General features: G+C 44.7%; 2 protein-coding genes across 2 annotated transcripts; both read left to right on the forward strand.

Annotated features, from left to right (window-relative positions):
- Positions 1–1,754: 1,754 nt before the first annotated feature.
- HAAO (3-hydroxyanthranilate 3,4-dioxygenase) lies at positions 1,755–18,731 on the forward strand. The gene is made up of 10 exons (XM_036748913.1): positions 1,755–2,009; positions 7,877–7,955; positions 13,336–13,419; positions 13,913–14,019; positions 15,557–15,646; positions 16,662–16,705; positions 17,191–17,336; positions 17,785–17,853; positions 18,303–18,385; positions 18,586–18,731. Exons 1-10 carry the CDS (start codon positions 1,930–1,932, stop codon positions 18,662–18,664), a joined length of 861 nt encoding a protein of 286 aa, XP_036604808.1. The 5' UTR covers positions 1,755–1,929; the 3' UTR covers positions 18,665–18,731.
- Positions 18,732–23,594: 4,863 nt separating this feature from the next.
- OXER1 (oxoeicosanoid receptor 1) lies at positions 23,595–25,864 on the forward strand. Its single transcript, XM_036748814.1, has one exon. It carries the CDS (start codon positions 24,835–24,837, stop codon positions 25,843–25,845), a length of 1,011 nt encoding a protein of 336 aa, XP_036604709.1. The 5' UTR covers positions 23,595–24,834; the 3' UTR covers positions 25,846–25,864.
- The last annotated feature ends 1,148 nt before the right edge of the window (positions 25,865–27,012 follow it).

Here is a 27,012-nt window from a genome sequence, read left to right on the forward strand (position 1 = left end):
TCAATAGCATAAGTCCCCAAGGGAGGCTGCCCTATTCATTTGAAGGATCATCTAGTCCAAGCTGACCATTTTGAAGATGAGCCCGTTGAGGCTCATAGAAAGGAAGTCACATGGGACAAATCAAAATTTAAAATGAGACCCTGTGGCTCCAATCCAGGTCTCAGTCTATCATACCACACTTCTCCCCAGTGGCTTCATAGAGGTCCCTCATTTCTTTGGGCAAAGCAATTTACAAACTAATTCACACCAAGGCATTAGGGAATTAGCCTTCCAGTAGAATCAACTTTTTCAAAAAGGAGTTAGACTTCTTGAGGTAGCAAAAAACTGGAAATAGCAGGTGCCCATCATTTAAGGAATGGCTTAACACACTGTGTTATGTGAATATAATGGAATATTATTACACCATAATAAATGATGAATATAAGGAATTCAGAGATGCAGTGTGAAGAAAGGGACGAAAGAGAACAATATACACAATAGTTACAGTAACGTTCATGAATACTACACTAAAAAGCAGCAGAATTCAGATTTAATATGTTGGCCAATTTTGGTTTCAGAAGACATAGCCAGACCCGTAACTTAAGTTTCTGTTTTTATTGAAAGCTATACTCTCCACAACTTAGCGTCTTTTGCAAAGGATCTGGTTTCTTCCAGAACCCAGTCATTTGTATCCTACATCCTGGTTCAGGAAGATAACATAGCCTTCCTTGTTGGCTAGGTCAAAACCTCTGCTCAGATTTCTTATGGAGGCCTACTCTTAACAGCGTCACTCCCTCCCACCCTCCCAACACACAGATTCCGGACCTGTGACTATTGGTGGGGGCACTTCGTAGCAGCAGGAGGTTCCTGGCTTCAGTGGAAGCTGTTGCTTCTTGCTTCTTCCGCACAAATATCCTTTCCCCACCCAAATGCACAATGTCACTCTCTTCAGCAATTCCACATGCCACTGGGCTTCCTTTCCCCAGTACAGTCTTACTGGAGTTGCCTTCTCTCTCCCGGTATCCTCCCAATTTCGTGGGAAGGAAAAAGAAAGGAAAAAAAAAAAAACACAGAATCGCAACCGGATGGCAAATGGTGCTTAAGTAAGTTGCTTCCACCCACCGTGAAGATTTATGAAAGTGAGGACGTCGTGGTGTTTTCTAAGACTTGATTTCACTACTTTCCGGGGAATCGTTAGCGGAGTGTCCAGGGACCAGTTTGAACGGGGAGGGGAGTGGGAGAGAAGCAGGGTCTTAGAGGTCCTTTTGGGAGGTGGAAGAACATAAACCTTCTACCCCCAGTCCAAGCCTTGGGGAGGGAAACTACCGCCGCTGCGGAGCAAAGAGAGGACCTAAGTGGGGGAGGAGAAAAAAAGGGGGAGAAGAGAGGGTCGATCTCGGTCCCAGCCGTCATTTCGTTATGTGGGTCCCGAATGCGTTACCGAGGGGCTCTTGGCTGCAGCTTCCAACAAGAAAACCATGAATGAAGAGAGGAAGAGAGGGGACGGGGGCGGGGTTGGGCAGCTCCACCCGAAGCGCGGACCTTGGACTCTTTGGGTAAGGGTAAGGTTAACCCCGAGGTCTCTGCCTCCCAGCACATTCTCTCTTCAACCCTAATCCTCCCTTCCCAATCACGATGCCAAACACCTCCAGGGACCCTCCTCTTCCCTCATTTACGGGCTGGCTTGGACTGGCTAGGGGACTTGGGGGAGTGGATTCCAGAGTGGAGAGGGGTGGGTTCTAGAGCGAATGCAAAGGAGGTGGCTCCAGCCCCGCGAAGACGGGTGCCTGGGGTTGAGTCCAAGTCCCCCTGGGAGCCGGTCGCCCTTTGAGCCAGAGGATGTTAATTAGCGAGGCTCCCCACGAGCCTGGGGGAGGAGCCGCCTCCTGACTAGATTTAGGTTCCCCCAGAGGCCCGGGGTAGTCAGCTGCATCTCCCCCAAGCCTGATCATGGAATTCCAAGTGAATGTGAAGACGTGGATCGAGAAAAACAAACCCTCCTTTCTCCCCCCAGTCTGCAACAAGCTCATGTGAGTCCTTCCTTCCTCCCCAACCCCTGTTCCCCATGAAATGAATGGGTCTCTGCTTTCTGCAAAGGATTTGTGTTCTAGGGAGATTATCAGGTCCAGGGTCTTCCTTCTCTTGAGGTAAATGCTTCAGCCAGATGGCCAGAGGTGGAGGTGAGGAACACATGCCACCATCACTTGCGCTTTGGGGATTAACCTTCCTCCTTGGCAACTGAGCTCAAACCCTTTGAAGTTCTCGAATGAAGGAAGTGTTTTGAGACACTAGCAACAGATAATCTTGTGTAGGCTGAGAAAGACACCCCTCTCTCTACTGGCAGCAGGTCAAATGGCCAGGACAGTCATAGAACCCAAGGAGAACTAGAGATGAGAGAAAAACCCTTTACGTGAGTAACAGCAACGTTAACAAGCTAGTAAGAATGAGAGATAGGCTCCAGCCTAGAGATGAGATAGGAAAACGAGCCAGTTTGCCCTGTAAGGCACGAACTATCTCTGACTAGATTGTGGATATCCGAGCTCCATGACTTCAATTATTTCTGTTCTTTGCATTTTAACTTCCCTCCTTGGTGGATATTTAAGTTTTTCTTTTCGTTTTTTTGAGGGGGGAAACAATTTTTTTTCTCTTGCTCTTAATTTGGACCTTCAGCTTCTACTAACATGACTTCCCTCTTTCTCTTGAAACTCCTCTCCACCAAAGGAACTCTATTATCCTGTTTTTCTTCCTAGCACAAATCCTTCTCCAACTCCTTCATTGACTCATTGGCTCATCTTCCTCCTCCCACCTGCTAGATGGGAACCTTTCTCAAAGTTTTGTCCTCAGCCATTACCATCCTGTTTCTATAATCTCTACAGTGGCAAGTTCACCTTTATTTTTTAACCAGACTTGTGATTTCTTTGGAGGAGGGAACTACGACTGGGGAAACTCCTAACATCATGATCAACTGTTGCTTTGCACTGAGAACTGAGGTGGGGAAGCACTCTTGTCCATACCCAGGCAAGCAGATCTGGAGGAATCAGGACACTTTAGAAGGCGGAAAAATATTATTTCTTTCTCAAGATATAGTTCAAGCACTTTCTTCTGCAGGAAGCCTTTTCTGATTCCCCCAAAAGCTAATGCCCTCTCTCCCAAACCACATTATATTAAATATATATGTGTGTATGCCTACATATATGCATATAACATATGTTTGTATGTATTCACTTTATATTATGCTATATATATTTTTAACATATGTACTTGCCTTCCCCATTAGAATGTAAGCTCATTGTGAGTAGGGATTGTTTCATACTTTGTACTTGTATCTGTAGCACAGTGACCAGCATATAATCAATAAAAACTTGATTGGTTGGTTGATTGACAGCAGTCTAAGAGAAGAGACATCGGGTCCAATAGCTTTGAAGAATGCTGACTTATGAGAAGTGGAGCAATGCTGAAGTGGTCTGAGGTTCAGCTGAGAGTGCTGTCTTAGTGGCATAGGCCCTTTACATATTTCTCCACCAGCTCCCTGCACCCCACCCCTCTGGCCTCTTATCCTTAATCCTGTCCCCTAAGTTTTCCATGGGGGCTCAAGATAACTCCCAGATGGCATTGCTGTTTGCTGGTCTCTTCCTGACTGAAAAGTAACATAAAGAAAAACAGGCATTTCCCTACCAGGGGTATGCAAGGGGCCAAGCTGTTCTAGGTTCTCCCTTCAGTCTCTGTTCCTGTTTCTTTGAGGGAGATTACAGTTGTGGGGTGTGACCTGGTAAACTCCAGAATTGTAGGCTTCTTCCTGCCATGGCTATAAATGAAGATTGAGCCTCTAAGGCTTTGAGCCCCTTCCTGTCCCTCCTGTCCCATCTGTTCCCTGTCTGGTGACAAGAGAAACTGGAAAAGGGTTCCCCAATCCTGAGCTGATCCCTTTTCCCCAAGTGACTCACTACCACAAGGATGAATGAAAATCCATCCTTTAGTGGAACCCCACCTTCCACTCCCCTGAATAGCTCCTTTTTTTTTTCCAGTTATGGAACTTCAAGAAATGAAGGAAAAGTAGCCATAGGCTTGCTTGAGGAAGAATTTGATTGGGGGCAGTTCGTCTAACTTATACATACATAACAACCAGATGTTGCATACCAGTGGTTACATTCAAATTCTCTTTCAATCTCTTTTCCTCTCAATTTGGACTTTTTGCTTCTATTAATATAACTTCCCCCTTTCTCTTGAAACTCCTCCCTGCTCACTAGAGGAACTCCATTACCCTATTTTTCCTCCTGCTTCTCCTCATTGGCTCATCTTCCTCCACCCACCTCCCACCTCCCACTTGTTACCTGTGAGCATTTCCCAAAGTTCTGTCCTCAGCCTTTGACCTTCCAGTTTCTATACTCTCTCCAGCTCACTTTTATTTTTTAACCAGACCTGTGATTTCATTGGTGGAGGGGACTACTGTAGGGGCAACGCCCTCTACTAATGGAGATCAACAATTGCTTTGCAATTTCTAGTCTTAGAGGGTTCCCCGGAAGCATTGAGAGATTAAGTGATTTACCCGACTCACCTAACTGAACCCAAGGCTCTGCAGCCAACTCTCTTTCCAGACTACCAAACTGCCTCTTAATCTCACGCATTTTCATTTGCCTTTCTTCTGTGAGGTGACTCCCTAAATATTGCTCCAGCACTGCGCTCTTTTTCTTCCTTCTTCCCTTTCTTTTCTTCTTCCCTTCCTTTCCTTCTTCCTTCCTCCTTTCATTCCTTTCCTCCTTTCTTCCTTTTTCTTTCTTTCATCCTTCTTTCCTCCCTTTCCTTCTTCCTACCTTCTTTCGTTCGTTCGTTCCTTCCTTCCTTCCTTCCCCTGTATCTCCTTTTCTTGCCCAGGCTGAAAATGCATTGGCCATTCACAGACCTGATCCCACTGCTGATCAGCACTGAAGCTTTGGCCTGCTCCATTTCTCACCAAGACTGGTTCACCCCTCATTAGGAAGTCTGGTGGTTCCTGGATCCTAGAATCTCACTTAGATGGATGATAGACTTAGTGCAAATACACAATTATTTTTATCTCTACTGTCTCTCTGAGATCCTGAGCTAAAGTGATTTACTAGCCTCAGCCTCTCCCAGTAGCAGGGACCAAAAGTGTGCACCACCATGACCAGCCCTCACCTCTTTCCCAAGCTCTAGTCCCACAGCTCCAAAAGCCCGTTAGATATTTTCCTCCAGATGGTGCCAATGGCACCTCCAACTTAATGTGTCATCTTTTTCCTCTGCCTTCCAAATTCCTACTTCTGATTGCCCTATTTCTATCCTCATTTTTCCAATCTCACAGGTCCAAAACCTTGGAGTCACCTCCATTCCACAGCAGCCCAAGGGAATCCATGTCTTTAAAGTTCCTACCACTCCACCCTGCCTTTTACCCTTCCCATCTACTCCATAGGGTTTAGATTTTTGAAGAAACTTTAAAGGTCATATAGTCCAACCCTTGTCATTTCATAGATGAAAAAACTGAGGATCAGAGAAGGATCTTGTCCAAAGTCTTAAATTCTAACAAAGTTAGAATTAGAACACAGGTCACTTGACCCCCATTTCAATGCTCTTTCCATTACATTATGCTAACCTCTAATAAGAGCCTTATCTACCTCTACTCTCCCCTCACCCTTTCGTATTGTTTACTTACAAAATCTAATCCCAACCACCACTGGGTGTTGGTGGAGAATCTTACCATAAGAGGCTCTTACCTCTTCTTAAGGGGTAGAGTTCAAGAGGGAAATTTCTAGTCGTATCACAGATTGGATTTTCCCATAGAAATAATGTTATAAAGGCTGGTTGTCTTCTTGAGTGCTATGATTCTGCTGCATTTGAGTTAAGTGGGCTTTGGCTAGCTCACTGCCCTTTGTGAACGTTATTTTTATAGAATCATGAGGTCTCGGCTCCAAAATCACTTAACCTTAGTGTGCATTCTCTTTGATGCAGGTACTAAGTACAGCCTTCAGAACGACTGCTAGGCTAGGACTGGGGACAGAATAGAGCTTTACAAAGAAGCTGGAGCTTTGACTTGGAAAGAATGATACCACTGTTAGCTAGGCAGAAATGCATGCATTTCTCCAGCAGAAGAGATTGAAAAGTAACTAGGGTCAAGTTGTTAGGAAGGGAAATGGAGTAATGAGATGGTTCAGATGGATATGTTATAGGGGAGGAATCCCAAGTGTCAGCAAAATCGGACAGAGCACTGATCTGGAAATCTTGACTATTTTCCTCTTCTTTCTCCTCCCTTTTACTTTCTTTTATGAATTTAACAGATACCAATAAAACGAGCATTTCCATACATATTGTAGAACAAAAAGAAAGGATCGCACTAAAATTGCAAATCTCTATTAGCTAGAGCTTGCTTGTCAAGTATATAAGAAATTCAACAAGTAACTTTCAAAGCTGTCCTACTTGTCTGTAATTCCTTCTGGCTTTCATTCTCTAATTTCGGGGTTGGGGGAAGAATCCTATCCCAATTTCCCTCTCCTTCCTACCTCCCTTTAATTGAAAAAAATATAAAAAAACAAAACCCTTATAACAAATATGCATGCATAGTCAAGCAAGGAAAAAGATTCCCACATTGGCCTGTACAAAAATGTATGCCTTTTCCTCCACCTTAAATCTGTCACCTCTCTGTCAGCAGGTGGCTACCATGTTTCATGGTAAATCCTCTAAATTTTGTTTGGTCACTGCAACAGAGTTCTTAAGTCTTTCAAATTTGTTTGTTGCTTTGTCTACACTGTTATCTTTATTGTATAAATTGTTTTGCTGGTTCTGCTCACTTCATTGGGCATACAAGTCTCCCCAGATCACTCTGAAACCAGTCCCTCTATAATTTCTTATGACATGATAATATTCCATTATACTCATGCTTTATTTTGCTCAGCTGTTCCCCAAATGATGGGCACCTCCTTATCTTTCCATTTCTTTGCCACTACAAAAAGAGCTGCTATAAATATTTTTGTACATATGGGTCTCTTTCCTCTTTCTTTGATCTCCTTGAAATACAGACTTGGTGGTGTTATCTCTAGGTTGAAGAGTGTGCACACTTTAGTGATTTAGGGGACATAGCTCCATATCATTTACAGAAAGCCTTTTCATCTGTCAACCAAGAGTCTGTAGCTGCCCCATTGGATTTGAGACCTTGGGGAATTCAGTTTACCTCAGTTTGTCCTCTGTTAAAATAAAGAGTATGGGGTTAGATGATTTCTGAAGTTCATTCCAGGACTAATATTGAATTCATTGGACCAAATATGTGGGGTTGGATTCCTTGTGATCTCTCAAACTGGAATACTAGCAAACGAAAAAAAGCCACTTTGTTCCTCTTTGCCAAGTGGCCTTTGGGGAGGGCAAAGGTTCTGGATCTTTTTCTACCAGTTTGAGAGTTTGACCTTAGGCTTTTGAATAAGTAGATAAACTCTTGCCCAGTCTTAATTGGGTTGCCTAATAAACCCCCACTGTATACCTTTCTTGTGGGTGTGGGGGGGGCAGAAAAGAGAGGTTGTGGCAGTTAGCCTTTGAACCCTAATGGACTTTTAACCAAGACAATCTCAGATGTTTACAGAAACAGGGGGGCAAACTAGATTATGTATTTAGGACCAAGTGAAAATGAAGCTAAAAATCACCCGTGAAACAAAATGAAGACTATTGTCTTGAGAGGGCTATGATGTGGAATGTGATAAAGAAACTCCATTAGATTCTATTTTCAAGGTTTTCTGTTTTGTATTGTTTAAAATAAAGTCAATTGTAACCATTCTTTTCTGAAGCTGATAGGGACTCCCCTTCCCAATCCTATCTTGGGGCTGCCCTCTAAGCCCTCTTCTCTCATGCCCAGCCTCCATTTTCTTAGGCTGTGGCCTCATTGCCTCTATGTTATTTGCAGGCATCAGAGACAGCTTAAAGTCATGTTTGTTGGAGGCCCAAACCAAAGAAAGGATTACCACATTGAGGAAGGAGAAGAGGTATGGGCCCTGGAGGGGGGTGGGGATGTCCTCTATGTCTTGAGCAGAGGGGAAGGACTTGCATTCATTCATCCAGTTGTTTCCATACTGGTCAAGTGTGCAATTTACAAAAATGTGGGACTTGTAAGAGAAGTGGATAAAAAAAGCGATGATGTGGTGAATCGGTCAGAAGGAAATAATTGTTACTGAATATTCTCATCACCATGACCACCCCACTCCCAATGTGTAGACGTAATCACTGCAGGAGCCCTAGGCTGACAGAGGAGAGAGGTACAGTCTGTGCCTTCAAGTTCCTCAAGTACTGATGGTGGATAGAGAGCCTCAGCTTATACTTACTATGACATCATTACAAATTATATAAAACAGACTAGGATTCTCAAGACCTACCTGGAGTCTGCCATGCATCTCCATGAGGAAGTCCCTTCCTCAATCCTCACCTCCCCCAATCCCCATTCACAGGGACAACACTGTGGGAAAGCCAGGTTGGGGGGGGGGTGGCGATTGACGGGTCAGAAACCCAAGCTCAACATGGTAGGAGAGGCTGGGGAAAGAGATTCATGTGCTTAGAACCTTGTTCTGAGCATGAACTAAGCAATTCCTTGGAAATTGTGTCACAATATCCTCACCTGCCAAAGATCCAACTTGTGAATGAGAAGCTCCTGAGTGTGTGTGTTGGGCTGAATGTCTTCACTGGGGCTGAGTAAAGACAAATCAGATGGGTGGAGGGAATGAACAGGAGTTGAAAGGAGGGATTGAAGGTGAGTGGAGGGGATAGGAATTGAAAGGAGGGATTGAGAGCTGAACTAATTCTTTGCTAAGATGTCAGGGAAATTTTCAACTTATTTTTTTAAAGTCTGACAGAGAAACAAAGAAGTGGGGAGTATTTAGAAAAAGTACCCATGTGGTGGAAAAAGTGCAGGATTTGGAATCAGGGGATTTGGGTTTAATTCTAGGCTCCACTGTTTACAAGTAAAAATAAAAGTCCACAGGCTTCACAATCTATAATAATAATATATTATTTATATTTATACAGAGTTTTAAGATTTGCCAAGTGTTTTTCATATATTATCTCTTCTGGTCTTCATAGCAGCCTTAGGAAGTAAGTGCTGTCATCATCCTCATTACGGATGAGAAAGCTGAGATAGAGGTTAAGTGACTTGCCCAGGGTCATACAGCTAGTGAGTGACTCCAGAACTAGTACTCTGTCCACTGAGTCCTCCAGCTGCCTAAAGAGGCCAGCATCTCCCCTAAATTAAGACCATTGGCCCCTTTACCATTCCTGACCCTAGGCAAATCCCCTAATATCCTTGAAAATGTCCTTCATGTGAAAGGGGGATCTCAGATTCAGAATTAGGAGGAACCCTAAGATCATCAAGTTTATTCTCCCCATTTTACAAATGAAGAAACTGAAACTTAGAGAAGATGAGTTAACTCAGAGAGGCAGCTTGATGATGCAGCAGATAAAGATTCTGGAGTCATGAAGACCTGAGTTCAAATCTGGCCTAGATGTTTACTAGTTATGTGACCCTGGGCAAGTCACTTAACCTCTGCCTCAATTTCCTCATCTATAAAATGAGGATAATGATAGATTATTCTGAGGATCAAAAGAGATAATATGTGAAAAACACTTTGCAAATCTTAAAGTGCTATATGAATGCTAGCTACCATGTCTGATATGATGTTCTGTACCCAAAACCCTCTCCACTTCTCCAAAGAAAGGAAGGAAGCACATGTTTCCATCTCTTCTCTGGGTCCCAGCTTGGTCAATATAATTACCCAACATTCAGTTTGACTTTATCATGCTTTCCATTTATATAGTTATGAGTCAACATATACATACATATCTATAGCATATTTATGGATTTCCTTTCGTATCCTTATATGATAAGTTCACATCTTGCCTTATTTCTCTGAATCGCCCACAGTCATTTCTTACACCACATTAATATTCCATTACATTCATGCACCAGGATTTGTTTAGTCATTCCTGCAATGATAGATATCTACTTTATTTCCAGTTCTTTGTTACCACAAAAAAAAATGGTCATGCTGTAGTGAAGTTGGATAGGTTCAGAAATGGCCACCATTGGCTCTAGATGTCTTTAGTCTCTTTCTGTCCTTGTGGCTGAATCTTTCTCAATATCTACCTGTCTCTGTCTCAGTCAGCCTCTCCATTTTTTCTCTCTGTTTTCTGTCCCGAAATATGTGTAGATGGCTCTGGCTTCATTGATGTCTGTCTTTCTGAGCCTCTCTGTTTCTCATCTGTTTATGTTTGTTCTCTCTCTCTCTCTCTCTCTCTCTCTAGGAGATGGACTCCTTTCTGTCTCCGCTCAGTCTATCTTCCTCCTCAGGACACACTAATGTCCAGTTTTAAATCTAGTGGGTCATATACTTGTCTACTTCTTATCTTTCTGTACCCCACCAATGACACATCCTTCCCCACCCCCCCACCCCCACATAAGCCAACTCCATTGTGTTTCCAGAATCCTCTGTGTTGACAATGTAAGACAGAAGCTGCCTAGGACCTTGGGCTAGCTCCCTGGTTGATCAGAAAAAGCAATAAATGAGGGAAGGGCATTTGGAGGGAATCCGTAATTAGCACAAATTAGAATAATTACTGCCAAACGCTTGCCCCAAAATAACTGCTGATGGTGGCTCTGCATGTGAGCACTCACAGCCCAGGCAGACACCCTGAGGTTAGAAATGCTGCTCTTTTCCGGAGTCAGAGAACAGGATGTTGGTTTTAGAGGCCTATGAGCTAGCTGTCCCCTGAAGCAGGGGGTCCAGGGGAACTGCACTCAGAGAGGAGGAGGGGTTAGATACAATGCACTCCTTCCAATAGGCAGAGTTAGTGGAACCCATGAGCATACTAAATCTGGAGATCAAAAGCAGAAGAAGCTAAGTGGGGCAGTGGTTAGAGTTTGGGACTTAGAGTTAGACAGACCTGAGTTCAAATACTACATTGGACATTTATGAGGGATGTGTTTCCTCATCTGTAAACATTAGCATTACATAAATGCTATGTATTCTTGTCTATGGTGGCCTTTGGGTATTTTATTTTATATTTCTTTCTGAAACCAAAAACTTCTTTTTTTTGGTGAAGGGGGCCAGTGTTAACTGCTGTTTTAGATTATTTATTATTTGGGGATTATTCTTATATCTAGGTCTAGGAAAGACCTTAGAAGCCATTAAATCCAAGACTCTCATTTTATAGGTGAGGAACCTGAGTCCCAGTGAAGTAAAATGTTTTCCCAAGGTCCCCCAGCTACTAAGTGGTAAAGCTGGTATTAGAACACTCAAAGAAATTAATTCAGGCTATTCACTGGAAAGTCAAATACTGAAGCTGAAGCTGAAGTACTTTGGCTACATAAAGAGAAGGTGGGACTCAATGGAAAAGACTTGGAAAATGTTGGGAAAGATTGAAGGCAAAAGGAAAGGGGGATAGCAGAGGATGAGATAGATAGTGTCGTGGAAGCAATGAATATAAACTTAGATTTCAGGAGATAGTGGAGCATAGGAGGGCCTGGTATGCTATGGCCCATGGCATCACAAAATGTCGAACATGACTAAATGACTGACCAACAACAACAGCTACTCACTCCAGATCCAGGGTTCTTTCCAAGACTCCATGCCTTTTTTCCCTTTTCTTGCTATGGATAGATAACCAAGAGGTAAATTAGGTCTGTCCCTTCTCCCTCGGGACTTTCTCTTTACAGATCATTAAGAAAATCCAGGTTCTAAGTCTTCATTAGGTAGCCCCTGTAAGGTTAATGGGGAATAAGATCTTCCCTCCCCATCAATAGACCCCATGTGGAGCCCATTAAGGGAAGCTTGCTTGCTTGTAGGAAGACTCACACATCTTTTGTTAATTTCTAATTAGGCATTGAGTCTAAAGAGTATATATTGTGAGAGGTGAGCTTTTGCTTTGGGAGCTTGCTTATGAGAAAGATGTGATTCCCTGGTCGAGACTCTGAGTGGCCGTGTGTTCACAGCTCCCCAGCTCCTCAGAGGTAAAGGCTCTCTCCATTCCGTGGTGGACGTAAAGCTTTGATTCAGGCAGTAGAGCAGGGTCTGATGGTCTTTATTTCTCTTTGCATTTTTTCTATATAATTAAAGAAGATCATTGACCCCTTTTAAGTTGCATTCCTTAGTAAAGCAGATCTAAGAACCTGCGCTAGCAGCCATCTTGAGTATGCCAGTGTGGTTGCCGTTACAGCCCCTAAGAGAGTATTCCTGCATATGATGTAAGCCTCCTTCTCAAATGTCTAAAAAATGGGCCTAAAAATGTGTAATGGCTCTCACAAAGATCCAAGGGTTAAATATGCTGTGTCTCAGGTTCTATTTCTTCCTCTCCTGTTGTTCTCAGTCCAATCCTGGAGAAAGGGCCCACAGGTCAATGTAATTCCACCAGGCTCTTCTAGAGCACTTACCCCATCATTGGGGAAATCTGCTTATTTTTTTTTACATCTAATTCTTGTGCCAGAAGCTTGCTATCCTTCAAACTCTGGCCTGATTTCTCTCAGTTGGTCCTGCAGCAAGAATTCATAGACCCCTGCTGTCTGTCTGTCTGTCAAGTGTTGCTGGAGCCTGTGGATTATGTGACAGGAAGAAAAAATTTCCTCTTTTTCCTCTTCCTCCTCCTCCTTTTCCTAGCCTCGGGGCTGATTTCAACAAACACTATTAATTAGCTATTTAAGAAAACCATGACTAGAATAAAATGCTTGGAGAACAGCTGCTCTCCCTTCCCTATAATGATAGAAGAAGACTTACAACCTACAGCTCCCCAGTGGTCAGTCTCACAGCCTTCCAGGCTTCTGCCTACTACCACCCAGGCTAGTTGGGGCTTTTTCCACTTAGTCACTGAATGTTCCTTATGTGGTCTCCTTCCTATGAAGAGGAATACCTCAAGGAATACCTGACACTCCCCGTACAGTGAAAGTATGACTATTCCCATTTTACAGATGAGGGAACTGAGGCTCACAGAGGTCAAGCAACTTGCCCAAGGTCACAGGTGGTAGACTTGGGACTCAAATACAGATCTTCTGACTGTGAGTCCACTGGTTCTTCCATTATAACTACACTGCCTCCTTCTTAGGTGAGGGTACAGCCTTGACACATCCGTAGCATCTGCTTGACGTGTTCATTATATATCTGTGGTTTATCCATAGGATATCTGTTACATGCATGCAGTGGTTTGTGGCATGTCCATTGTGGTCTCTGAGTGTGCTTGAGGTCAGGGAGGCTCCTAAGCCATTTATAAATCCCACCAGAACCCTAGAGGAATGTTTAGTTATTCTGCAAGGTTCTGATACATCAAGTTATCCTAAGCACTTAAGGCATTCTCAGTGGTGAGGGTTCCAGTCACTCCTTCCTGCCTTAGCTCTTTTTCCAGATTGAAGGTCACATGGTTCTTAAGATCTTGGAGCAAGGCCAACACCGAGATGTGCTCATCCGCCAGGGGGAGGTGAGTGAAAGAAGGGGTCCTAGGGCTGGGTAGCTCTGCCCCTTGAGGCCCCTGGGATGGCTGGGTAGGGAATATGGGTTGGATGAGATGGCCATTGAAGAACCTTCCAGTTCTCAAATTCTGTGATTCTGTGACTAGGAGCACACTTACAGGGCTGATCACCATCTTGTGATCCACTAGAGGGCCCCATATGTCCACACCTCACCTGTCCCCTAGATTCTCTGTTGTCAGTTCTGGCTGTTGGCTCCCCTTCAGCCCACGCACAGGCACGTGAATCACTTGGTCCATAGTCCCCTTGTGCATGGCCTTAGATTTTTCCTTATTCCCCAAGGTGAAATGTGACTGGCCAAAGAAAGATTAATCCACACTGAATAGCTACCCTCCTGCCAACTTCCTTTCCCCATCCCCAGCTGAACAGGTAGGGTAGCTGAAGCTCCAATTGATGTCACTGCTCCTAGTGACGATCAAAAACTCTTTCCTGTCCAACCTCCAGATATTCCTCCTACCAGCTGGCATCCCCCATTCCCCGCAGAGGTTTGCAAACACTGTGGGGCTGGTGATAGAGCGAAAACGACTGAAGACAGAGGTAGATGGGCTCAGGTAACAAACTTCCGCCTCCTCTGGGTTTCAAGGCACAGGCCTCCACCCCAGGGAAAACATGGGGATACTGCTGTCCAAGGCTCTAAGTCATCGTAGCACTGCTTAGTCATTGGGTAAGAAGGGGTCACCCTACAGTGAGAAAATGGCTCAAATTTGACCCAACGGGAAAGTTTTCTGGTTGATAGACACATCAGGGAATGTCAGGGGAGGCTGTGGAATCAGAAACCCTTTACTTAACAACACGAGGGTTAAGCTGAGGAATCAGGCACCACTGCACTAGATATGATAACAATGACAATAATAGATTAATAATAAATAGCTAGCATTTATGCAGCACTTTAAGGTTTGAAAAGCACTCTACAGATATTATCTCATTGGTAGGATCTATGGGTAGGAAGAGTGTGGAGTGAGCTCAGTGACCCCCCTAAACCCCTGACAGTCTGATAACACTCTGCGCTGTGCAGTAACAGTGGTGACCCCCACAATGGTCACATACAATCCCAATATGGTGTTTTGGTGCTCTGAACAAGAGGAGAATCAAATCACAGAACAGCGTGCTATAATGGGATCAATGGCCTTGGGCCACAGAATGGAGTTAGCCTAGCCATATTCCTAAAGCAGGGCTTCTTCACCTTTCCTGGGAAACAAATTTTTTGGTAACATGTTGATAAAGCTTCTGGACTTCTTCTCAGAATCTTGTTTTAAAGTGCAGAAAATAGAATGCATAGGCTCACAAACAAAAATGAAGGCTAATGAAAATAAGGATGTGTTTTCCCCCATCCAAGTTCACAGAAATCCATCCATGGACTTCTTCAGGACTCTAGTGACATGAGATTCTAAAGACAATGGGCTACAGAAGAGAGAGAGGGTGGAGAAACAAGACTGGGACTTGCCTTGCACCACTTTCCCTTTTCTCGTTTAGGCCTAATGTCCTGTTTCCCCCTGGGGAGTTAAGAAAGGTATAGATTAGGACCATGAACTCTGCTTAGGGAACCTAGGCCCTAGGAGAGTCTTTCTAAAAGATCTTCATCAGGTGTGGGACCTGACCCTCTTCTCAGGCAAGGAAGCAGGGAGCAAGGGGTAGCTTGCAGAGGGAGAGAGGGAAGAATGGAGCCCCTTCAGGGAAGAAAAATGACAGCATGCAGAGGCCCCTGAGAGCATCATCAGGATCACTGGTGAAACTGTGACAGCAGTCACAAAGAAGCACAAAGGGCATTTTGGGAAGACTATGGCCTGGGGGACAAGGGAACCCAAGAGAGAGGGGGTGATGGGACAACTCCTCTTTTGCACCCCCGTTCCCATCTCTAGGATGATCATTTGCAGGAGGTTGGGAGATAAAGGGGAGGAGGGAGTTAGAGGTGGGAGGGGCAGATAAGGCCAATGAGGGGCAGTCAAGAGGCATATCCCTAGTTAGAACCTCAGAGACAACCCATGTTGAGTCAGTGAGCAGGAGGGAGTACAGGACGCCTGTCCACTCCCCCACCACACATACACACACATAGGTGAGCTCACTGACACCTGCTATCCCTCTCTGCAGATACTATGTTGGAGACACAACAAATGTCCTCGTTGAGAAGTGGTTCCACTGTGAGGACCTTGGCACACAACTAGCACCAATCATCCAGGAGTAAGTGAAGGAGAGATGAGGATGGAGAGGAGAGGACTTTGGCCTCTGTCTCCCTAATGGTCTTGGGGTTCCAGGGTAGCAACACTGAATGGGCGTTACCTCACTCTGAGTACATGGAAAGGCCTTAGTCTCAAAGGGCCAGAGTCTCCCATTGAATCCTGGGCCATCTCCAATCATCCTGGTGAATATCAGGCCACTGAACCCAGATGGCTCTGGAGGAGAAAGTGAGGCTGGTGACCTTGCACAGCTCCCCCTCACTCAGATCCAACTCACCTGCAAGTCATGTCATCATCTCCCTGATGTTGTGGTCCTCTTCAAAAATGAAGGACAAACACAATTGGTTTATAGCTAGAAGGACATCTTGTCCTTTGTGTTCATTTAGGAGGAGCCAAGGCCCAGAGAGGTTAAATATGACTCGCTTAAGCCTTTGCAGGTTTCCAGGGGGAGAGGTGGGATTCGAATCCAGGTCTTCTGATTCCAAATCCAGTCTTCTTTCCACTTCACCAGCTGCCTTTTAATACCATTTGCCCTGCCCCCCTCCCCTGCCTCATCCCCAGCACGTTATGCTTAGGTCAAGGATGACAGTCTCAGGCCCTGGCACTGTGCCCAGAAATTTAGAACCAGCCTTACTTCTGGGAGGGACCAGGTTTTGGAAGTTAGAAAGAAAAATCTGCTTCCTTCTCCAAAACCATCTTTCATTATACCCCATGATTCACAGTCAGAAACACCCTCACCAGAAGTGAGGCCTAAAGGAGGAGAGAATCAGAGAGTCTCAAAGAGTGATGGCAGGAATGAGGGTGGAGAATAAGCACAGGGGAATGACTGGATGCCTGCATGATGTGGGAAAGATACCCATGAGGCTGTGCTCTCAGCTGCTCGCATACAGACACGGTTGTGTGTGACATGTATATGCTGAGAGAGAACCAAAGAGCACAGGTTACAAGGTGGGGTGGGTGTGAACACAGATACTCCTGTGTGGGTCTCACCTACCTGTGTGTCATGATTTTACCTTCAGGCTTTTCAACTCTGAGCAGTACAAGACAGGAAAACCCCACCCGGGTAAGGAAGTTTTGAGTGATCTTTCTCCATGGGGAGAAATGGAATGGAGGTGGGATCTATGCTCTGGGTGCTGGGCCTCAAATGGGGCATCATCCCTCTGCCTGAAGGTTCTCTTTTTTATCTTCTTCAAAAGCCTACCCAAGGTGCTAGGAACCCCAGAGAGTTCTCTCCTTCATCCCTCCAAAATGCCTGAAATTCCCCTGTTAGGAATTAATTCCTTTGGGCATGGAAAGCTTTTCAGTTTCCATGTGCCTCTGAGAGAAGTCACACTTAATGCCATTAACTATGGTTGTTGAACACAGAGCATACAGGAATGGGACCTTTCTTCTACCTTTTCCTCACCCTGCTCTGCTCTCTCTGTGTGACTCATTTCAGAAAATGAGCAGCCCCTTAGTCCCAGGTAATGCTCATCAGGTACTGCTGAGGGGTCAGAGGGTGCTGTGGATGGTGTTGAGGGGGCACTGATTCTTTAATCTGGGTTGTAGACCAGCTGCTCAAAGAGCCACCCTTCCCCCTGAACACAAGGGCTGTCATGGAGCCACTGGCCCTTCAGCGATGGCTGGCTGACCATCATGCGGAGCTACAGGCAGGGAGCACCCTCAGCCTGTTTGGAGACACATATGAGACACAGGTAAGGAGCCCATGACCTTCTCTGGGGCAGGCCTACTAACAAGAAAGGAGGGGCAGTTATAGAGTAGGAGCTAGCATGAATGGGGACCTGGGGACCTATGACCGTATGGGGGCATATGTGAATATACACATCTGTATGGTGTATGCATGTGAGTAGAGCTGAGCATCCTTGTGTGGGGGGGTTTGTTGAGGAGTGTGAAAACAGTTCCCTGAAAGGCACAAGTCTGAAATTTATCCCCACATCAGGAGGGGGATGGGTTGCCTGATAGTCATACTAACTAGCTAATTTGGCAAAGAGCTCAGCTTCTTCTAGAAGCTGCCGACCCTGATCTGTCTAGCTCCAAAGTATTCGGACTGGAGACTGCAATGTGACTGAGAAGAGGAAGAACCTGTCTTGTGCTGATGAATCAGAGCCCCGCAGGGATACGTTTTCCTCTCTCCCCTAACAGGTGACAGTCTACGGATCTGGCAGCAGCAAAGGTCCTAAACTGAATGTGGATATGTGGCTTTGGCAGCTGGTAAGGTTCATAGGGTGAGGCTGACAGGACCATGGCTGAGTAGGTTAGAGAACTAACCACATGAATATTTGGGCTAATCCTTCAGAGACTCAGGGGCCCCTCAAAAAAACCCAGGAATGTCCAAAAAAGGACCATCTCTATTTGCTATCTCCACTCTTGGGAAATTATAATCTGGGACAGACATTTGGCCACAGACCTGAGTTACACACTTAGGGGCTCCCATTCTGGGACAAACACAAAGGCAGACCTGGGTCTGGCTCTCAGTGATTACCCCTTCTGGAAAAGGTACATACAAAGTGGCATATAAATGTCCCCAAGACACCATGGGAAGCACTAACTGCAGTCCAATCCCAGCAAGAAGCTTGGTTCTGGTGACCTGCTCAGCTACAGGAGGTGGCAGGCATCCACTCATCTGTAGCTCTTACTTCCTCTTGCTTCTTCTGCCTTAGGAAGGGTCCTCAGTGGTGACCATTGGAGGACAGAACCTAAGCCTGCTGCAAAATGACAGCCTCCTTGTGCCTGAAGGGACCATGTGAGTAACCCTCTCTAGGATGGCCCTTGCCAGAGACACTTCCTCCCTGGGAACACCTCTTTCTCTCTCCCCTGGGATCTATTATCTGCCTCCCCATTATGATGCTCAGTGATCTCTCCCACTCAGCCATCCTCTTCTGGGTCCTTCCTTGAGGAGTCTATTATCTGCATGTGATCGTGCATCCTTTTGTATCTCTGAAGGTACATCTGGGAGCGAGCTCAGGATTGTGTGGCTTTGGCAGTGACCCAGAATCCGAACAACAAGAAGCCACTGAAGTAACCCCCTATAGTAATGTATGACCTTGGTGCCATCTTCACTGAATAAAACATTTCACATAAAAAATCCATTATCTGGACCAAATCTACCTTGCCATTCCTCCCTGGGCTGGCTCCTGCCTGTACCCCTGTGTGGCTCTTATCATGTTTTGCCTTATGTTTGTATACATCTTATCCCCTCAACTTGATAGTAAGCTTCCTAGTAAACAACCCGGAGAGTGCTCAACATGAAGTCAGGAAGATCTGGGTTCAAATCCTGTCTCAGACACTTACTAGCTGTGTGATTCTGGGCAAATAACAATTTCTCTGGGCCTCAGTTTTCTAATCTGAAAAATAAAGAGATGAGACTCCACCTTTAAGGACCCTTCCACCCCTAAATCTCTGATTCTATGACTCCCCTAGTGCCTAACATATATTATAAAATCATAGTATCCCAGAGTTGGCCTCCTCAAAAGCCACCTATTCTGAAGCATGCATCTTAATGTATTTTGTGAATTGCAAAAATGTGGGAGTTATGAAAGTTGTTTCCTCTGCAAGTAGGGTTTGTGAAATGCCAAAGATGAGCCTTGCCTAATTCCTGTCCACTAGATGCTTGCCAAAACTTAGGGTGTAGTTCTGGTACAGTTCTTAGAACTGGACGCAAGGCTTCGCTGATTCAGAGGAAATAAAGATTCGCATCTTCAGTTCATCAGCTGTGGGCTTGTCCTATGGTTGTGAGTCACCAAAGCCTCCAGTGTCCCAAGAATCTGAGTGGAGAATCACCCAGAGGCTCATGGCAGGCTGTTAGCAGCCCACATTACAAACAAGGAGCCACAAAGGGAAAATGGCATCGAGGACATAGTCGAAGACGGTCTGGCCGTATGGCAGGTGGAAGTTAATCAATGGCTTGTCCTTTGGCTATAGTGGTATTCTCCCGCTCACAAGAGAACATGAGAGATCCCCAGTACTTTGGGTGGACCGCCACTCCCCCCACCTTCCCGTGCGAGGCAGCTTGGTGGTGCAGTAGATCGTGTTGGACCTTCAGTCAGGAAGAACCTGAGTTCAAATCTTGCCTCAGTCATTTGCTAGCTAATGACTGGACAACTTCGCTAAGCCAATCTGTACAATGGGGATGATAACGGCATCTCCTTCATGGAGTTCTTGTGAGGATCAAATGAGATAATGTATAAAAAGCTTTGCAAACCCCAAAGCGCTACATAAATGCTAGCTAGGATTATTAATTAAACTCATGCAAAGTCAGGGAAGAGCTAGGGGCCTTTCATTGGAGCTCTTGTCATTGCAGAGACACCAGTGGACAAGGGCTGTCCATTGTTTATCCTTCACTCTTGCTATCTAACCAACTCACCTTTTCCACATATACGTCTTTCTAATAAAATGCAATAGAGGTCAATAAAACATTAAGAAAAAAGAGGTGTCTTCTATAGAATATAATTTGTGAAAGCTTGCCTAATTCCTTTTTATTGCTTCTTCAAGGATCACTCTGTAGAATATTGTGTTAAAGATTTAGTAGAGATGGGAAAGTAGGCATACAGGTAAATGATTACTCTCTTGGTCGGCTCTTTTTCTGGTAATGATGTGCTCAAAATTTTTTTCCAAGCCTTTGGTATTATCTTCTTGGTATTACACCTTGAAAAATAATCCCCTAATGATTTCAACATTATGTTGCCTCTAGCACAAACTTCCATGAATATTTAATCTAGTCCAGTTGCTCTTTTCATCTTTGTTTTCTTTGGGGCCATTTCCTGAATGGATATTCCTATCTTTTCATAAGCAGATACCAGAGTCTGAATGTGATAGCTTCACTTACCTTGAGGATGAAAAAAATTTTGTTATAAAAATCCATTGTTCATCTTTTGTTTTCCTTGTTGATCAGCCTTGTCTTCCTCCTTGTTTTATCCTTAAATATCCTTGTGATGACTACTCTTAGTTGGAACCCTTGCTAAGCTTTCTAACTATCCACATAGGAAAAACTAAGTGGATGAAAATTTTTTATTGTCCAAACTATATTTATTTGGATGATAACTAATTAAGCTAGTCCATCAGTACACATATTTTTTTAACCATCTGCAACAGAGGAGCAGGGGAAGTTGTGGGCAGCAGTAGTGAGTGGAACCAATGTAACTGCTGACTTCTGACTCAGTTCCTTTGTTTTACATTAAAGAATGCCCTTGTTAGGCATTCTTGATGGCAACAGAATCGTTCTACTCCTATTTCACTCCACTCTTGGTAGCACTGCATGGTAAGGTTTGGTTTGGTACAAGTTTGTTAGGTACCAGACACACCTATTTCTCCGCCCACCAAGTGGTCCTTATGGTCCCAATGCCCTATTCACTACCTTCAACTTCAGGGATGAGGGGGAGAGGAGAGGAAAGGAAAGAAAAGAAAAAGGAATGAGTGAGAACAAGTAAGGTGTCAGTGCCCAGACAGAAAAAAATGATGCTCTCATTTTTATCCTAGGGAAATGAAAAAAAAAATCCTTGGATCTAGTTTAGTTCTGCTTTTTGGGAAGTTAATAAAAAAATATGACTAACCAAACCAAAAGATTTTCTCTTACTTTCAGCTCAAAGTCCCCAATTAAGGATGAAACCCTAAAGCACTACATAAATGCTAGCTAGGATTATTAAATAAACTCATGCAACGTCAGGGAAGAGATAGGGGCCTTTCATTGGAGCTCTTGTCATTGCAGAGACACCAGTGGACAAGGGCTGTCCATTGTTTGTCCTTCACTCTTGCTATCTAGCCAACTCACCTTTTCCACACATCTTTCTAATAATAACCTTTGCGACGTTTCTCTTGTGCATTTATTCACTGGTAATGCATTGTGGCCTGTTCTTGTCTACCATGAATCTCTCCACTGCCTTTTGGATGGCTCATAACTTTAATTTTTTTGGAGATTCCATTACATAAAGTCATATAGCACCATCAGAAGAATATTGTTAAAGTGATGATCATTCATGGGTAATGTGGATATTTGATTTGCCTCACTATGAAGTTATATATTTTTTCTTTGAAATTCTTTGAGATTTTTCTATCTTGATTGGGTTTTTTTTAATATGTACTGTACACATATTTAGATAGACACTTGATGCAATAAGCCCAACAGAATTGAACAGGAAAAAACATTATAAATTATGTGATGCTTTTAATGACCCAAGCTTCTCTCTGAAACCAATGACCATATTTTTATTTGTTTTTTTTATTTTTCCTTTTCTATTTAAAGAGTCTATATTAACTTTTATTTTTTAATTAACAAAGTTTTAAAAAAATTATTCTTCCCACTACTTTCCTCACCCCTTTTAGCAAATGGGGGAAAATATTCACTTTGTCCTTTGGGTTTCTTACCAAATTGATTTGAGTGGCAACCAGTGGCATTATAGGAGTTGATGTGCCATAGCAAATTGCCTTTCAGGGTATGAATTAAAGACACACTAAAAACTAGCAGCCTCTGTAGTTAGTTGGTCTCAGTATGTATCACAAAAGAGCTTAAGATGCCTCCTGGAGCAATCAAGATAGAGTTGGCAAGCCCTCTCTCCCATGGAGCAACATGCCAGATAGTAGCCAGAGACAAGAGATGGATGCAGAGATCAGCAGGGCAGCGGAGACAACCAGGAAGTTATGCATAGCAGGGAAGGGGACAGCCTTAGGGGAAAAAGCAGCTGACTCTGTGATGTCAATAAAGGATCTATGCAGGCCAAGCAGCAATGGAGACAGGAGTTGGTTCTTCCATATGTTCCTTATGTCTATGCTCTTCCACATCTGTATATGTAAGCCCACCCCCACTGCTGGAGTGTTAACCTGGGGTATAATGGTGTGCCTCTGGGCACATGGAAATCTTAATTTGTCTTGATGTCCTGTTCAGTTGAATGACTTTTGCTTTGCTTGGCTGATAAAAGAAACACACCAGTGAGAAATCCTAGGCTATGGTTTTAAGTGGATGATGACTCACAATATGACTTGAACCTGGGGTAGTATTTATGGTAGGCGCTGGAGGGAGGAATGACATGTGAAGGAGGGTACCTAGGAGTTACAAAGAATTGGCCTAGACAAAAGTTGACAACATATGACAACCATGCCATAGCTTGCAGGACAGCCAACATTGTGTGGAGAGGTGTCCGTGTATTAAATGGTGGGGACAGAATTTGGTACTCCTCCACCTTCCCCAAAGCTCCAGGACCACCAGAAACCAAAGGCTCAGGAAAGCATTGTTCTGGGAATGTCCCTAACAATGTCTCTGCAAGAAGGTTCAGCTAAGCAAACTGGGTGAGCTTCCCACCTAAGAGCATAGATAGCAGCTGCTGTCTTCCCTCACTCCTATTCTTCCTTTCCACTTGGGTGGGAGGATGGGGAGAATACCAGTCAGCAATTTGTTGTGCCCCTTCTGAAAGCTCACCAACTTTTGCTTTAAACAGTCATTGTAATAAAGTTAATTGCTAATATATCATTTCTACCTTTGGATTCCCTTGCACAGTTTGTATGCAAAAGTCTTATCTATGGCTGACTGTTCTGGATTGCAGTAAATGTGGTTGGGAAGGCCACCTCTAGAGAATATGTATTATTATCTATTATTCAGAGGGCTACAGTTTTTGGAAGAGAAATTCCTTGTGCCCTGGGAGATGACAGAACATTACCCACTACTGGTTGAAGAGACTTCTAGCTCAGGTGGTGTGGGCTATAATTCACTAAAAACACAAATTCGCAGAACCACTAGATAACAACCCCCATCAATGTGACGGTCTTGTGTGAACCTGAGTCAATTCAACATTTCAATTCAATTTAACCAGCATTTATTAAGAGCATTTATTAAGTATCAGGCACTCTGCTCTGCAACGGAGTCTCCCAGAGGTCACTGAGTCAGTCAAGAGCCTTGATGAAGGCAAACCGTCTAACCTGTCTCAGTACAGATCTGGTTTCTTTGCTGCCCTGTGTCTATCCACTTCTCCATGATTTTCAGGAACTAGAAGGATGCACTGGGATAGGCAGGTAGTTGATTGGGAAAGTCAAAGGACATTACATTAGGCTAGTGCCATGTCAGGCTGAATAAGCAGAGATGCAACCAGGAAGGGCAGCGGGTGGGTCCTGGCAGCCAAACGGAGCTGGACACTGGGGTAGTCTGGTGGCAGCCAGCAGGAAGTGGGGGTCACAGGGAAAGGAATCCTCTGGGGAATAAAGGGATTAGGCACCAAAGCAGTGACTTTAGGCTCACAAACAAGACAAAAACACGGTTAACAAGGCGGATCGGCTTAATTACAACGGACAATGTAAGGGTCTAGTTACTAGAACTGAAGTACAAGCTCAGCAAACATTAGATCTGATCTGGTTGGTGCGAAGCCCTCATCTATGAATCAATTCAGTTCCACAAATATTTATTAAATACCGACCATGAATTGTACTAGGTGTTGGGCATACAAAGATGAAATATGTCAGTTTCTGTCCTCAGAACTTACAATCTAAGAGGGATAAGACATATACACAAATAAATGATAATACCAAGAGGAAGTGTTTAAATAAAGCAAACTTGTGGTGGGAATGACCATTTTCAGCTGGGGAAATCAGACTCAGGGGAGCTGCGCCATAAACGATCTTTCCCCAACCTAGAGGCTGGACCAATCCCAGAGTCTCAATACATGTCTAAGTTAGATCCCTGATCCCAGAGCCCAGGACAGCTTGGGGATTAAATGACTCTAGCCATGAGGACTAAAGGAATATAGGGGCAGAGACTCAAGCCATCTGTCCAACTTTCAACACCCCTCCCTAAATACACAATCCTCTTGTGAAGGCAGCTCTCTGTCCTTTTCCAGGTGTAAGGGGTAGGACACAACCCCAATCCCAGGTTCAGGATGCCCTCAGGTCAACTAGAACACAGAGGTGGTAGGGGGGAAAGTAGTTCCTCTTTGTCTATAGATGATCTCTGATCTTTATCAGCAGTGAGAGCACAAGATGAAAACCCACGGATATTACACAATTGACTACCGTCATCTTATTTCCTGGGGTTGGCTAGGAGGTCTCTGGTCAGCTCTATTATTTTAATAGTGTCCAGTCCTGTGCTGGTCACTGAAGGTAACAAGATGAGGAACATGAGACTCTGAAGTGACCTTCCATTCTTTGAGAACACTGGGACCTTGTGTGGGCCCAAGCCGTCATCTTCCCCACTCTCCAAGACTTTGAAGGAGTACAATGCATGAACTACATTGCAACCTGAGCTCATCCCCTTCCTTGTCAGCCTTCCTGGCCCCAGTGCTGGCTTTGGAGTGTATTGTGGGGCTAGTGGGGAATGGCTTCGCATTCTTCATCTTCTGCTTCCACATACGACCTTGGAAGTCTAACACCATTTTTCTCCTGTGCCTAGTCATTGCTGATTTCCTCCTGATTATCAACTTACCCTTTCGAGTTGATTATTACGTCCACGGCCAGATTTGGAACTTTGGGCTTGGTGCCTGCAAGGCTAACCTCTTCATGCTCTCCACCAATCGTACAGCCAGTATTGTCTTCCTCACTGCTATTGCATTCAATCGCTATCTGAAGGTGGCATGGCCCCACCACGCACTGAGCCAGGCATCTGCAGGGTCAGCAGCCCAGGTATCTGTGGGGCTGTGGGTGCTCATCCTGCTCATGAATGTGCCCCTACTCCTCAACAATCCCCAGCCTGTCTATTCCCATGCCTCTTGCCTCAGCTTTACAACAAACACCGAAGGCTCTATTGCCCAGCGCTGGCACCATATACTCTATGGGATGGAATTCTTTCTGCCATTGGGAATCATCCTGTTCTGTATCTTCAGCATCATCTTCACCATCAGACGACGGAACCTGGGCAAGCAAGCAGGGGCACGACGGGCGATGCTTGTCCTGGGAGTAGTTGTTGCTGTCTATTTCTTCTGCTTCTTGCCCAGCATTGTCTTTGCAATAGCCTCCGTCCTAGCCATGCAACTCAAGGATTGCCATGCACTCAACATGTGTACAGAGCTGTTCCATGGAGCCCTGGCCTTCACCTACCTCAACAGCACCCTTGATCCTGTACTCTACTGTTTCTCCAGCCCCAACTTTCTCCACCAGAGCAAAATACTGCTCTGTAGGGGGGACCAGTCAGCTGGAATAAATCATGAGCAAGAAGGTGATGATGGCAGCTCTTCCTATCCAACCAGGCAGATGGATTGGAGGAGAGTGGATGCAGGAAGTTTGCGGGCTTAGGTCCAGATATTGGTCTCTAGGTGAGGAGCCAAGCAGCCCTTTGCCCTACTCCCCCTGGTCTTATCTATCATTGGGGAAATATCTGAGAACCTTCGGTAAAGGGATTTGATTACTCTGGTCATTAGACTCCATCATACCCATTTTGGCAGATGGGAGCAGAACGTGCCCTGCAAACTTCCTCTGCTCCAGTCAACTGTGAGTCTTTAAGAAGTTCAAAGGGAGAGGACTGGTTGGTCATGGCTGGGAAGGGATGGGTTTCTTAGAGGATATGGTAAGACTTCTCCAGGCCCCGATCTCAAACCAGTGGTAGGAGGGCTTGGAAGATGAAGTGGGCCCTAGGACTCGGAAGGGCCTTGGAGATGGATCATGCTTGGTTTCTTCAAAGCTAAGTGCAGTCATAGCTGTTACTAGTTGTCCTGTTCTGCCTTAATAAACGAAACTCACAGAAGGAACATCTAATCTCATGTCTGTGTTTGTCCCTGTGAGCTGGGCTGCAACACTGCATCCCTGAAATTAGGGACAAAAATATATGAGAAGCACTCGGGGAGTGAACATGTGTACATGGGGTGGAGGGGATGTGGTTGATGGTACAAAAACCCTTACCTTGGAATGTGTGTCTGGGTGTTGAGTGGGGTATCCATGTGTAGGTCAAAACCCTAGGTTGAGACCTACCATGTATGCTTTAAGACTGACCCTTCCCTCATCCCTACCCCCACCAAAAGGCTACACATAACTGGTTTGTAGATCATTACTTTCTCTTTACATCCATCTAAATCCACTCCCAAAGAAAAGGATATCTTATCTTTAGTGGAGAAATGCTTTAAATGGCAGCCACCACTAAATTCCATGAGGTCTAGCCTAGAATCCTATCTCTGTTAGGGTTCTAAGAGGAAGTTGAAGGAGGTTGTGATAGCCTTCTGGACAGTATCCTTAGGGATCAAAGAAGTCTCCAAACCGCTCTTTTTCCCCTCACTAACTCACTGGGGATTCATTATGAATTTATCTGAACCTTTCAGGAGCTTAGGTGTATGACTAGGCTGGGTTCACCTTTGGGGGAACAAATCCCCTCATGGTCCAACCCCAGGTAAGACAGGTTGATTTAAGATGACCTGGGTCCAACTCCTACAAACTCCTCCTTCTAGTGTCCAGTTGGGGAAAGAGTCTATT

This window comes from Trichosurus vulpecula, chromosome 3 (genome assembly GCF_011100635.1).
Source record: "Trichosurus vulpecula isolate mTriVul1 chromosome 3, mTriVul1.pri, whole genome shotgun sequence".
NCBI classification, from domain to species: Eukaryota; Metazoa; Chordata; class Mammalia; order Diprotodontia; family Phalangeridae; genus Trichosurus; species Trichosurus vulpecula.

What these genes read in the sequence shown, in the direction of transcription:
- HAAO (XM_036748913.1), top strand. Translation starts at nt 1,930, where the DNA reads ATGGAATTCCAAGTGAATGTGAAGACGTGGATCGAGAAAAACAAACCC. An exon ending in ACAGAGGTAGATGGGCTCAG is followed by an intron (nt 14,020 to 15,556) that starts GTAACAAACTTC and finishes CCCTCTCTGCAG; the next exon opens with ATACTATGTTGGAGACACAA. An exon ending in GACAGGAAAACCCCACCCGG is followed by an intron (nt 16,706 to 17,190) that starts GTAAGGAAGTTT and finishes TCTGGGTTGTAG; the next exon opens with ACCAGCTGCTCAAAGAGCCA.
- OXER1 (XM_036748814.1), top strand. Translation starts at nt 24,835, where the DNA reads ATGCATGAACTACATTGCAACCTGAGCTCATCCCCTTCCTTGTCAGCC.